General features: G+C 39.5%; 1 protein-coding gene across 1 annotated transcript in view; it reads left to right on the forward strand.

Annotated features, from left to right (window-relative positions):
* DENND5B (DENN domain containing 5B) overlaps positions 1–14,273 on the forward strand; it is a 210,836-nt gene that overhangs the window by 91,694 nt on the left and 104,869 nt on the right. Inside the window, exons 2-3 of the mRNA XM_027129299.1 lie at positions 8,622–8,687; positions 11,545–11,654. Of these exons, the coding sequence (XP_026985100.1) occupies positions 8,622–8,687; positions 11,545–11,654 (176 nt within the window). The remainder of the gene's footprint in view (positions 1–8,621; positions 8,688–11,544; positions 11,655–14,273) is intronic.

Raw genomic sequence — 14,273 nt, forward strand, 5'->3', positions numbered from 1 at the left:
CAGTTATCACCAAGGGAACTGCCGAAACCGAGTGAAGGGGAGACAGAGTTTGCCTCTCCTTCCAGATGAGCCACCAGGGCGTCCCCTAGGGCTCATGGACGCCGGCTATTAGCACGTCTGCCTAGCCAGAGGTCCGATACAGATTCCATAATAAGCCGATTCTTACGGCTTTCCTCCGATAATGGCCCACAAAGAACAAGGGACAAACAGACAATCAAGCTCGAGCTTACCTGGTACCTCCAACTCCCGATGTTATTGTGGTCCGGGGCGAGTGGAATCCCGGACGAGCCCCCAAATGTTAGACCTTCGCGGTCTCCTAGGAGTTTCGACTCGCCCAGGAAACAACAAGAGTCGGAAGCCGATGCAAAACGCAAGAGGTTTATTGAAGGCCGGTGCACCGGGGTTCCTTGGTCCTCACGCAGGAGGTCGAAGAAGGAACCCTTTTGGGCGCGAATATGTCAGTTTTATAGGTTCCCACTTCCCCGTATGTAAATTATAGATTTGGTTGTGTTCTCCTGCTGATTGGTCCCGGCTTAGGCTCGGACCAGAGAGGGAACTTGTCCCTAGCTGCCTGATTGGTCTTTGACAGACACCTTTTTTACATTTTGTTATCTCCCTCCTTCTCGGAAGGGGGCCGGACATCCTGGAAATTTACCCATTGTCTAAGAAGCCCCTACTGTCTGGAGAGTTCTTAATCATTAGCTGGAACAATGTCCCTCGAGCCCCACACCTACATCTGCAAGATCACCAGCTGGATCTAGAGGTTGTAGATTTAGAAAGGCTAATAGGCCCATCGTGAGTTAAAACCTGTGGTCTTGATTAGTAGCTTAGTGGTGGGTATATGGCTTCTTCTGTGAAAGGTAGAGAGCATCCATAGAAAGTGGGCAAATTCTATCCCATATTTGAAGAACTATACTCATCATGCATTTGAGCACAGTAGCAGGCAATGTAGAGCATTACCAAGGAAGAGAAGGTGCAGTATAGTCAGGAATTGCTTCTGATTATAGTCAGAAGGTCAAAACTAACACAAAATTCACGCTAATCCAGAAATACAAAAATAGCTAACTGTTGTAATAACAACCCTAGACTATCAGTGGCTCAAAACAATAGAAGCTTATTTCTCATTCATTGTTTAATCTAATGTAGGCCGACGTGGGAAGGGGCTCTGTTTTGCAGAGGCATTCAATGAGCCAGGTTTCTTCCATGTGTGGCCTTCCCGTCTTTAAGGCCCCATTTCCATTTGCATTTAGCTGATGAGTAGCAGAAGAAAGACAGGTTGTGTGTCTCAAGCTGGAGGTGACACCCATCACTTCTGCTCCCATTTCATTGGTAAGAAATAGTCTTTTGGCCCCCACCCAGATGCAAGGATATTGGGAAGGAGAGGAGAACATGGATGTTGGTGAGCACCTGCTGTCTGTCATAAATCCAGGACCAGTAATAGCTGTTCACTGGTGCTAAGATAATTGGCATGGCTTATTCAAGTGAGAATGGTTTGGGACTGTCTCAAGGAGTGCCAGAGGGAGAAAAGATAAAGTGGCGAGAGCGCATCCCCTCGTGGATTCAGTGTCCTGTATAAATGTTATCAAACTCAGGTTTGGCTGCTTGATGCTTGAAAGCCAATACTTGAGAGACAAGTGCTGGTAGGAATGGAAAGGTTGCTTTATTCAGGAGGCCAGCAACCTGGGGAGAAAGCAGACTCATGTCTGAAAACCAACTCCGAAGACTCTGCTCTACCGTGAAATTTTTAAAGGGAGAATTATTTGAGGAGGGTGTCAGAGTCTTTGTTCTCTTCCACTCTGAGCAGACTTTCTTCTGATTGGTTGATGGTAAGGTAACAGGGCGGTGTTCCAGGACTCTTGTGCTCAGCCTGAAGTTACCATCCTCCATCTGGGTGGGGGCCTTAGTTCCTGCAGAAGAACTCAAAGGTATTTTGTTAAGTATATTCCTGTGATGGAACCAGGACCCTGCCCTGTGGCTACACCACCCTTTCTTGACTGCTCCTCCTTTGTTTCTGCATTCCCTCCCTTCCCTGATAAGCACCTGTTTGAATCTGCCCTTTGGGACTCAGGGAAGGTCAAGGAGGCTGAATGACGCCTATTTCCTGCAAACAAGAAATGGGTGACATGGAAAGGATTTGTACCTGGGAGGGCTTCAGAGGGTCCTGTTCTGTTTCATAAAGGCTTACAAGGATAAAGTAGGTAAGCTGTATGCTGGGGATAGGAAGTGTGGTTGCCTGGGGAGTACACCCTGTATCAGCCATAACGTAGTATGGAATAGGCAAACCAGCTCTCTGTGTAGAATTAGGAAGGCAAGGTAGGAGAGTGAGAGATCCTCAGAGGATTGGACTCTCCTGATCAGGCCTAGAGCATCAGTCACTGTGTCTGGCATAGTGTAGGCACACTGGAAATGTTGCCTGAATGAGTTAACATCCTCCTGTCTTTAACAAAACAAAACCTGAAACCCTTCCCTCAACCCCACATTCTCCTCCAATATTATCCCTTTATCATCTTTCCAGCAGAACTCCTCAGAAGAGTTGACTATGCTCTCTGCTTCGACTTCCTCTCTTTGCAGTCTTCCTTGGAACAACGCCAGACAGGTTTTCTCCCCCACACCACACAGAAATCTCTTTGTCAAGGTCGCAGTGACAGTGACTTCCTGTTGTCAGCACCGTCCTTGTTAAAACATTTTCTTTAACTTGGCTTGCATGATGCTTCTGGTTTTCTCTTACCTTACTGACGGCTTTTTCTCATTTACCTTTTTGCCAGTTCCTCATCCTCTTCCCAGCCTCTCAGTGTTGCTTGAGTTCCCTAGGTCTGACCCCAGGCTTCCTCTCTTCATCTACAGTCATTTCCTAAGTGATCTTACCCAGCCCTGTGATGTTAAATACCGTCCTTTTTATGTTTCTAACTCTTCCCCTGAATTTAAATTCGTATATCTAGGGGCTTCCCTGGTGGCACAGTGGTTAAGAATCCGCCTGCCAATGCAGGGGACACGGGTTCGAGCCCTGGTCTGGGAAGATCCCACATGCTGCGGAGCAGCTAAGCCCGTGTGTCACGTCTACTGAGCCTGTGCTCTAGAGCCCGTGAGCCACAACTACTGAGCCCACACACCACAACTACGGAAGCCCGCGCGCCTAGAGCCCATGCTCTGCAACAAGAGAAGCCACCGCAATGAGAAGCCCGCACACTGCAACAAAGAGTAGCCCCCGCTCATCGCAACTAAAGAAAGACCATGTGCAGCAATGAGGACCCAACACAGCCAAAGATAAATAAATAAACAAACAAATAAATAAAAATAAAAAAATTCGTAGATCTAAATGCTTATTCAAAAACTTCTCTTGGATATCTAATAGGCATCTCAGAGTTAACATATCCAAAACTGAATTCTTCGTTCCAGCTCCCTGACAGCCCTCCTCTCCACAGTAAAATCCCTGTCTTCTCCATTGTTCCTTGTTTCAGTAAATAGCTACCCTATTCATCCAGGTGCTTAGACCAAAATCCATGGTATCACCATATCCTTCTTGACTATTCGTTTCTCTCATATCTAATCCATCAGCAAATCATATATAATACTTTATGCCTTCAGAATGTATTCAGAATCTTATCACTTCTCACCACCCTAGCACTCTCTCTCTAATCTGTACTGCCATCATCTCTTGCCTGGACTGTTGCAGAAGCTCCTAGCTGATCTCTTTGCATCTACCCTTGACCACTACAGTCTGTTCTCTCAGCTGCCAGGGTGATCTTTTTAAAACAAAGTCACTTCTCTGTTTAAGACACTCCAGTTACTTCCCATGGTACTTAGTATCAAATCAAAAGTCCACACCACAGCCTACAAGGTCCTGTTTTATCTGGCTCCTGGCTATCTCTCTGACTTCATTTTCCACCACCTCACTCAGATGCATCGGTGTCCTGGTCTTGCTGAATCTCAGCTGGGACAAGCTCACTTGTACCACAGGGACTGTCCACTTGCTATTTCCCTTGCCTGAAATACTTTTCCTGAGATGACCTCGTACATAGAATTAAGAGCACAGACTCTGGAGTCAGACTGCTTAGGTTTGAATTTCCTCGTTATCTGACCTGAGCAAGTTATTTAACCTTTTTGTGCCTCAGTTTCTACATCTGTAAAATGAGAACAATAATGGGACCTACTTCATAGAGTAATTATGCTGATGAAATGGGTTAATATATGTAGAGCACTTAGAATAACACCTGCCTATAGTAAGCTCTGTGCGTTAACTATGTGATGGCTACTACTTCATCAGGTCTCTGCTTATACGTCGCCTGCTCAGAGATGTCTAAATAGTTGGAGAATTATCAGAATGAATGGTGAATATGCAGCCTCCTGGGGCATGTGCTTTGAAGGGGACAGCTTACTGTGGTGTAGAGACAGCACATGTGCAGGAAATGTCTTTCTGTGAAAGGAGTACCCCTTTATTTTAGTTACCACCGTGAAGGTGCCCACCTCTCCTCACCCACCCCCATTTCTCTTTCCCTGGTCAGTCTCTTGTAGGACCCATTGCTGCCTAGTATTCCCTCTCCCAACTCCTGCTCATAGTAATTCAGGCTGGGTCTTTGGAGATAGACATTTGGAGACCTGTAGGGTTAGACATGGGAAGGAGAAGAGTTACCTCACCACCATATCATCCCTTTTTCTTTGCCTCAGCATGGACTTCTTAGGCAGCATCCATAGTATCTCCATTTCCTCCTCTCACCTTTATCAAAATACTGAGGAAAAATTACTGACTGTGAGTATTCTGTCCGTGTGTGTGTGTGTGTGTGTGTGTGTGTGTGTGTGTGTGTGTTTTAACTTTAGAGAGAAAAGGAACACAGTGAAAAAGGGACAGGGCAGAAGAGATTACCTGTTTCAACTTCCCTTCTGTTTTCATTATTCCTATCAGCAAACTTTCTTTAAAGCACCTAGGCTTCAGTGATATCCCTCAGGGACAGGAGCATAGGGAAGTATTGGGAGACTTGGCCTTGTTTTGTGGAGAAATACCCTGTTCAGAAATAGACTGGTGGAAATGGACAACAAGGGAGGGAACTCACTGGGGCCCTAGGAGTGGGAAGGTTCAGAGAGGAGATGAGTGAAGAAATATGTAACAGGGTCTCTCAGCCTGAGAAATAGCTTCAAGGTTCACAGATATCCCTCTACTTGCAACCTCATGCACAGACTATAGAAATCCTCACCAGTGACTTGGAGCTGGGGGCAGGGTCCCTGACTCCCAGTGCCAATTGAGAGGAAGCATGGAGCTACCAAAAGGCCAGATCTCGTGCTCCCAGCCACAGGGAGAAGAGGTGTATTTTTGGTATTCTAACATCATCTACAAAGTAAGAAGAGGATTAGATTCTTTGTAATATGACATATTTCAGAAACTTTATGAGAGTTAAGAAAGTTTTAGATCTCAGTCCTTCTAGACCTGCCCATATACATTCTAGTATGTTAAGTAAAAATATTAGTTACATCTTTTTTTTTTTTTTTTTTTTTTTGGCCACGTGATGTGGCTTGTGGGATCTCAGTTCCCTGACCAGGGATCGAACCCAGGCCCTCGGCAGTGACAGCCCGGAGCACAAGCCACTGGACCGCCAGGGAATTCCCTAGTTACATTTCTTTTATAGTTATACATTATCTTTTTAAATATATGTGCTATAAAGTAGACTTTGAAATCCAAATTTGGTCTAATGGTGATTCACATTATAGCTTTGCATGAAGCAGATGCACTTATTTCACTGGAAATTCTCTGAATTATTTAGGCCATAATTAATTGGATTTTTGTAATCTGGAGGCAGTAATAAAATAATTGAATCTCAAATCTGTTAAAATTATTTTTGCTTATGTACCATTCTCCGTATAACTGGCCAGAGTAAAATGATCTGGAATAGCTTTCATATTTTTTCTTTTTGTCCAGTAAAACCGGAAACAAAGGCTATATGAAGTAATTGGTAAATATAATGGCAGTGATACTCTGAACACAGCCAAGAGTTTACACCTTAAACAGGGCAGGATAGGCATTAGATAAGAGCTCTGTAGAATTATCAGACCATTGAATGGATTAGTTTCCCTACTTTGTGTCTCATTTCTGTAAGAGGGATATTCAGCGTCATTTGTAAAATTTATGCTTGCTTTTCTAAATGGGGAGATATTTGTGTCACTTGGAGTAAGTAGTCTAATACTACCCTACCCTGCTACTACTCTAATTAGTAGTTGTTATTCCCCTGACCCAGAAAGAGGAAGCTTGTAGTATATATTCAATGAGTGAGGTCTGCTTCTCCACTTCTTTCATGTTAGTCCCAGTTGTAACAATATTGCCTCCCAGGAGTATGCAGTAACCTGGAGGAGTGCACTGACTTGTGTGCCCACTGGGGCACCCTCAACCAAGGGCTTTGCACACTGGGTGTATTTTGGGGGCCTGTTCAGAGGTCTATTTTGGGTCATCTATCCCTGATGATAGATGGATGTCCATTCACGGTTCTGGCTGTCTCTAAAGATCCAAATAACTTCCGTCGTGATTTCAGGGGGCCCTTAGCCATTTATAATGAGTCAGTTCCTTTATTCCTTCAGTTCAGGAGTTCCATAGGTAGCTTTCCCAGCCCTGTTATTGTTGTTTTGTGGAGGGAGAGCATAGAAAATTTCTGCAAACCTTGTTTGGGATCTAGAACTCTCACAATATCTGTGGATAGATAAATAGCATCCCAAAGTAGAAGCTTAGCCTGTGCTACTCTCTTGGGATCGTTCAGACCTTTGAGATGTGGATAGGAATGTTCCTTGGCTATTCGGACCCTACAGTCATCATTATTTGGCTCTTTAAAGGAAAGACTCTGACATCTCTAAGACATACAGAAGTTTACACACCCTTCAAAGCTTCAAAGCACCCTTACAGAGCTCTAGTGTGAATTTTTTAATACCCTGTGTCCTCATTGTAGTAAATTTTCCCCAAGACTTGATACTTCTTAGTCAATGGTACATAAGAGGATAGTTGACTAATGGAATCTCTGTAGCGAGCAAACTTGAGCTTGTGTTTGCATAGCTTATTTCTCTTAACTGTTACCCTGTACCAAAATAATGAGAGTTGCCATTTTGCTGGAAGTTGTTACTGTGGGGCCTAGCCTCATCTTTGGTGAAGACAGTGCTATAGGTATTAAGAGGAACACAACTGTTAGTTATATTTATGAGACTTGGAGGAGCACAGACAAGCTTCTGATTAAAATAGTGAGCAAACAGCAATGACAGAAAATAATTTATCAGCTGCTTATGCCAGCAAATTAATGGAAAGATATTTTAGAAAAGAGTGCCTGCATGAAGCAGTGGAAAAATGGATAAGAATGTAAATAGATTACAACACTTAATCTTCTTAAATTAGTAATATATTTCAAAGTATAAATTATTCTGTGAGAAATCAAAATGGTGTCCAAAACTAGTTTCTTACTACAATATGAATCCACAGTCATTTGGAACAAAATGCCACACTTGATGTGTTTTATTACTTTTAATCATTTGGATGGATTAACAGTGAGATATCTGTGTTAGCCTTTACAAAAGGTAGACTACTTATAAGATTGGATATAATATATGTTTTTGTCCTTACATTAAATATTGGAATGTAATTTTTAAAAACAGACTTGATTTTTGGAACAGTTTTAGATTTACAGAAAAATGGAGAAGATAATAAGAGAGTTCCCATATACACCCCACCACACCTCCCTCCATGCACAGTTTTCCCTGTCATTAACATCCTAGGGTAGTATGATGCTTGTGTTGCAGTTAATGGATCAATATGATACATTATTGTTAACTAAAGTCTATACTCCATTCAGATTTCCTTTTGTTTACTTAATGTCCTTTCTCTGTTGGAGGAACCCATCCAGTATACTACATTACATTCAGTTGTCTTGTCTCCTTAGGCTCCTCTCGGCTATGACAGTTTCTCAGACCTTACTTGTTTTTGATGACCTTGACAGTTTTGACAAGTATTCGTCAGGTATATTGTAGGTTGCTCCTCTTGAAATTTGTATTATGTTTCTCTACTGATTAGGCTGGGGTTATAGGATCACATAGTAGGACTATGTTTAGCCTTGTAAGAAACTGCAAACTGTCTTTCCTAAGTGGCTGTACCTTTTTGCATTACCACCACCAATTTACGAGAGTTCTGTCTCTTTGCATACTTGTCAGCATTTGGTATAGTCAGTTTTTTGGACTTCAGCCATTCTGATAGGTTTGCAGAAATTGGGGTGCAATTTCCATAGTTGGTCATTTAGTCTTACTACCATATTTTATTATATCTGACTATAGAAACATTGGCTTTCTCCTGATATTTCTCTTTAAATTAGCATTAAGAAAAGTGTGTACTTTTTCCCATATGAATAACTGTTACAGATGTTTCAATAGCATTTCGCTTATTACATTAAAATACAATTACCTATTTTCTTTCCTTTCTTATTACTAATAGCTTATAAGCTACGTACTATTAGTGTTAAGCTGTGTTCCGTTGATGTTAATGTCTCATGTTTAATTGCTTTTGTTTAATTTTTTAATTCTCATTTTCCATTCTTCACAGTCATTTTTGCTTTTTTGTTTGTGTTTCTTTGTTCATAAAGCTTTTTTGTTTCTGTTACATTATGTAGTTTTGTACCAATGGCTAGAAGCAGATCGTCATGGCAAGAGCCAAGGTGCTGCAAATACGACTTCAGGTAAAAATAAAAATAAAAGTTGAGGTGTTAGAAATTATTATTTTAATTCATCCCAAGCCCATCAAATTGCTTCTTTATTCACTTTTGTTTAGGCAAAAAAAAGGTATTATTTTGTATTTCTGTTCTTTCATTTGCATCTTAATTTTTGTAAAGACCTCATTTGCTTCAAGCCTTGAAGAAATTATTTATTCATTAGTGTTTAAGCTCTCTTGGCAGATATGTCCTATTTTCTTAGGAGAAAAGTCTTCATTGTAGCTTAAGGTCAGTAGGAGGTTACTTGGCAATATTACTTGAAATTAAGTCCACTTGTAGTTGTCATGGGGGAATATTAATATTTGCAGAAATTTATAATCCTTGTTTATTTCAGGATAATGTTTAAAAGGTGGATTTTAAGTTAAGTAAAGCATACTTATGTAATTTCCATTTCCTGGGAATCCAAATTCTTAGACTGATTCATTTTTCCTGCTAAGTCCTAGCAATAAATTCTGTTAGAGGTTTATGGGTTCAAAGTGCAAAGGTTAGGTTGCTGCTCTGTCTCACACCTCCAAAAGGCATCTCCAAGATTCTCTTCTTTGACTGGTACTAGTAGGAATAGCTGCATTTACTCACTTCTGAATCCTTAACAGTGTTATCAGAATTATCACTCAGATTTTCTCCAAATTTTCTTCAAAATAATATTTGCCAAGACAGCTGTGTATATAGCAATGATCTTACCCCCTTCTAAAGCAGTCTCATAAGAAGTGATGGTGGTGGTGGTGGTTCTGTTTTTCTTTTGTTAGATTTGCATTTCTGTTTCGTGGGTTTTTGTTTTTGTGAAATTCTTCTTCCCTGGAGGTGGTTTTCCTTCTTTCTCTTCTGGTTGATTCATTGTGCTTCAAGAGGGTGTGGTGTTCCTTCCTTAACAGGACAATTATATTGAAAATGGCAGTATCATGACTTTTCTGATTTATTTCCTGACGCATTAGTAACTTGATATATGAATGAAGATAATGTTACTATTTTAACCAAACTGAGGCAGGAATTCATTAAAAGGTAAGTTGCAAGGAGTTATATCCTGCATTATATGCTGTTTCTTCTGCTCCTGCGGTATTTCATATTTTATTTACATTTGTGAATGATAAAATAAGCATTTTTGGTATTTGAGGGTGGGTGAAGGAGAGGGTTTCTTGATGGCTGGGTATTATCTGAGGATATCCCGTTGCTGTGTCACTAGCACAGTCAGCAGCATAAACCTTAGAACCAGGAGAGAATTTTTGTTTTTCTTTTTCTCTGACTTGAAGTGAAAAGTAACCTTTCTTTTTTTAATGAAGAAGTAAATAATCTAAAAATTCTTAGCATTTGCATGAAAATCTAGTACCAGCTTAAAGGTACCATTTACCCTTTCTGAAATCAACCGTTAGCCCTCACTCCTTTCTTCAGAGTAGTGACCCATGGATGGTTTCACATTTTCCATTGACTTTCCCATACCCTAGAGGCATGGTGCAGAAATTGATAAACTTTCCTTAGGGGTGCATTTGACAGTTTCTCTTCTAGAAGTGAAAGCTCTCTATCTCTTAGAAGATGGAAATATGAGGTAGAAAGACATAGAGATGAAGTGCTTGCCTAAATAAGTAAGAGGAATCCAAAGAAAAATGATCATTAGCCAAGGGCTGAAATTAGAAGTAAACGGTTAGTTGTTGCAGTAAATCTATTTAAATTATGTGCCTTTATTCAGAAACGCTCCTGTGTATTTTATATTGCAGTCTCCAACAAGATTTTATAGTGTGGCTTTTCCCTCCTTCTGTGATCTGATAAGTTTTGCACTGAAAGGTGTTTTAGTATATGTCTTTTATATTTTTACCAGAGTTGGAAACTGAGTCTAACTAGGTGTCCAAATATGACTCATGAATTGCTTTATGATATTTTTATTTGTACAGATACTGGTAGGTGGCATTTATCTTGATACATCAGCTTGTGTTTTGTACTTACTTAGAACTTAACAAGTAGAAAGAACACAGGAGACAGAATGGTATTGCTCCCAAGGTCTTCTAATTCCTTAATCTCAACTTTCTGACACTGAGAATTTGAGATCCATCCATATGAAAATATTTTGTGAAAGTAAGGCATTTGGAGGTAACAGGTCCCATGGGTGTTAATTTAGTCAAGGACATAAAGAGCTAACAATTATTACTGAATTTTCTTATATATAATAATCAAAGGATAGTCTTTTTACCTTTCCAGAATTTTAACAGGTGATAAAATTGGCTTAGAATAGCTTGTTTCTTTTCAGAGGTTAGTGTGCTTAATGTGTTCTGTCTGCTAAACCAGACAACTCAGTAATGATGTTTCTGATTCTATTAATAATGTTACTTGTAAAAGCATGGAGATGCAGTCAAATTTACCAGAGATTTTTGTGGGAACTCAAGCAAAGTTGCCTCCTTTGGGCACTGCAGCATTAAGTCTATCCATGTACAAAATTTCAGGATCTTAAGAAGTATAATTAGCTTAATTTGAGATGTTTCTTTAGTGAGTTAAATGTTTCCAAATAGATTTTTTTTTTTTTTTTTTTGGTCACCACATGTTGAAATGAGGACAGTAATTAGGTTACAGCAAGGATTATTTTAGCATGTCTTGATTTTTAGTATCAGTTGTGTAGCCAGGATTTTAAAATTCAGATTCTGAACTTTTAAATGCAGATCTCTTATTAACAGTTCCTTTTCAGTTGTCCATTGAAAAATTTACAACTGAGACTATTAGAGGTAGAAATTGAATCAGATTTCAACATTATCAGTCAGTATATATACAAAATAAAAATAAAACTATGACATGCTTTTGAAAAAATTCTAGATATTAACTAATTACTAATTATCTGTTGTAGGTGAAAATTTTGACCAGAGTCCTTTGAGAAGAACATTCAAATCCAAAGTTCTGGCCCACTATCCTCAGAATATAGAATGGAACCCTTTCGATCAAGATGCAGTAAACATGGTATGTGTTTGGTTTTTTTTTTTTTCCTCTTCAGCCTTCTTTTTATTTTAAGATGACAATAGTGACTATATTTTGAATGTCTACATTATTTCATTTAATTTAACCCTTTAAATAAAAAATTCTTTAAGATATAGTATCCTCATTTTACAGATGTAGAAAATGAAGCTCAGAGAGGTTAAGTAACTTGCCTAAGGTCCCCATAGCTAATAAGTGTATATAACAGACCCTCAAAGCCCATTTTCTTTTCCGGCTATTAAGCTGTGTGGTGAATTTGTATTACTTAATACATAGATACTTTGGTAACAGTGATATCATTTTCTTGGCCTGAAGTGGAGCCTCATGGAAGGAGCATGATTACAGTTTTCATATTTCAAGGAATGTTTTATGATGGGTCTTTAATTTATCATATTCACAAAGTAAGGTAGGAAAGGAACTTCAATGCATCATTTAGACATTAGTAGGAATTTGTTTATAAGGAATTTAAATTAATGTAATGAGTTACCAGTGGTGATTGTAAGTCCCTTTAGAGGTTCTTAAAAATACAGTAGGTCATAATTTTCAGGTCATTTAGGAAGGGTCCTTCTTAGAGGCCTGCATGATATTTTGTTCCTCCATGATCTCTGTGATTATAAAAATCAGGGGCCCCCAAAGTGAGTAAATCAGGCGCGATAGGCACAGAAGTGATTAAAAGTGGACAGGGACTTCCCTGACGGTCCAGTGGTTAAGACTCCACACAGGGGGCGTGGGTTCCATCCCTGGTCGGGGAACTAAGATCCCGCATGCCATGCAGCGCGGCCAGAAAAGAAAAAAGGGAAGGTGGAGTGAGACACATAGTTGTGGTTCTTTTTGAGTATTTTAAAGGTGGAGCCAAAAGACCCCATTATGATGTGATACTGTAAGGGAAGAAAATTAATATTTAGTAGTAGATGCCTGCTAGATACGTCATGAATGTTACTTTCACATACATGCTTACATGTACCCAGTGAGGATTCTTATTCATATTTTACAGAGGTTAAGTTTACTTGCCCAGAGTTATACAGGGAGTCTCAGAGGTTAAATCCAGATCATTTTTACTCTCTAGCTCACTTTTTTCCCACCTGCATGCTGCCTCCCCCAAAGAAAAGCTATGTAACTTGGTTTTGACATGCCCCAAAATGATATGGGTCACATTGGATCCTTTGCAGTATTTCTCTTATCACAGTAAACCCATTCCAGTCTGGACTTATTCAAAGGATGGAATAGTATGGTACTTTTTCTAAGGACAGATGTCTAAGGCACTTGGCAGTTCGACTTTGATTCTTTACAGAGCACAGTGTACTTATTTCTCTTGACTGTTACCCTATACCAAAATAATGAGTTGCCATTTTGCTGGAAGTTGTTACTGTGGGGCCTAGCCTCATCTTTGGTGAAGACAGTGCTATAGGTATTAAGAGGAACACAACTGTTAGTTATATTTATGAGACTTGGAGGAGCACAGACAAGCTTCTGATTAAAATAGTGAGCAAACAGCAATGACAGAAAATAATTTATCAGCTGCTTATGCCAGCAAATTAATGGAAAGATATTAAAGAAAAGAGTGCCTACATGAAGCAGTGGAAAAATGGATTAGAATGTAAATAGATTACAACACTTAATCTTCTTAAATTAGTAATATATTTCAAAGTATAAATTATTCTGTGAGAAATCAGAATGGTGTCCAAAACTAGTTTCTTACTACAATATGAATCCACAGTCATTTGGAACAAAATGCCACACTTGATGTGTTTTATTACTTTTAATCATTTGGATGGATTAACAGTGAGATATCTGTGTTAGCCTTTACCTCTATCTGCATAACATTCATCTCTAAAGCAATTATCAGCTTCCTTGATCTGTCTTTGATATTTTCTTTACCTCTTCTCTCTGAGTTATTTTACGGAAGCAGAAAACATTTCCCTCTGAAGAATAGACACGTAGGCTTGTGTTTCGACGCTTAAGCACCATACAACATTTTGTTTATTGCTGCAAATCTAAAGGGATTTGCTGGTACTCCTTGAAAATCTCTGAAAAGCATCGCATTAAACTAGTCTGCATTTGGGTCATAGATTTACTTCCCTTAATTTCCTCTTTGATTTATTAGTAAGTACATTTGTATGAAGCTATAATTTATTCCTACCTAAAGGTATAAAGCTTTGTTCTTGCCTTTAGCAAAACCCCACTCCAATAAATTATTGCCTTCTGTAATATCACTCATTCTGCTAACAAAGTGGAGCTTTGGATAAGGGTCATGAATTTCATACAAATTAAGTACCCCAAAGCAATGAAACTTGCTAAATAAAAAAAAATTCCATGTATAAGAGTGCAGTGCATTTATAACAGAAAATAGTTATGTGACATTTGAAATTGCTTCTGAATTAATTGCTTTTATTCTCTTTTGGTTGTGGATTCCCAGATTTTTGTGGGGAATAAAATGGAAGTATCATAAAACAGAGAGAACAAAACAAGTCATATACCCATCACCCAGAACTAACATGTCAACATTTGACAGATTTGCTTCAGAGTCATACCTTTCCTCTTAAATGAAACAAAACATTGCAAATGGAGCTGAAGTTCCCCTGTCTTCCCCCCACACCCCACCGC

The sequence above is a fragment of the Aethalodelphis obliquidens genome, unplaced genomic scaffold, assembly GCF_003676395.1.
Source record: "Aethalodelphis obliquidens isolate GAN/ISIS:26980383/991018 unplaced genomic scaffold, ASM367639v1 scaffold36, whole genome shotgun sequence".
NCBI lineage: Eukaryota > Metazoa > Chordata > Mammalia > Artiodactyla > Delphinidae > Aethalodelphis > Aethalodelphis obliquidens.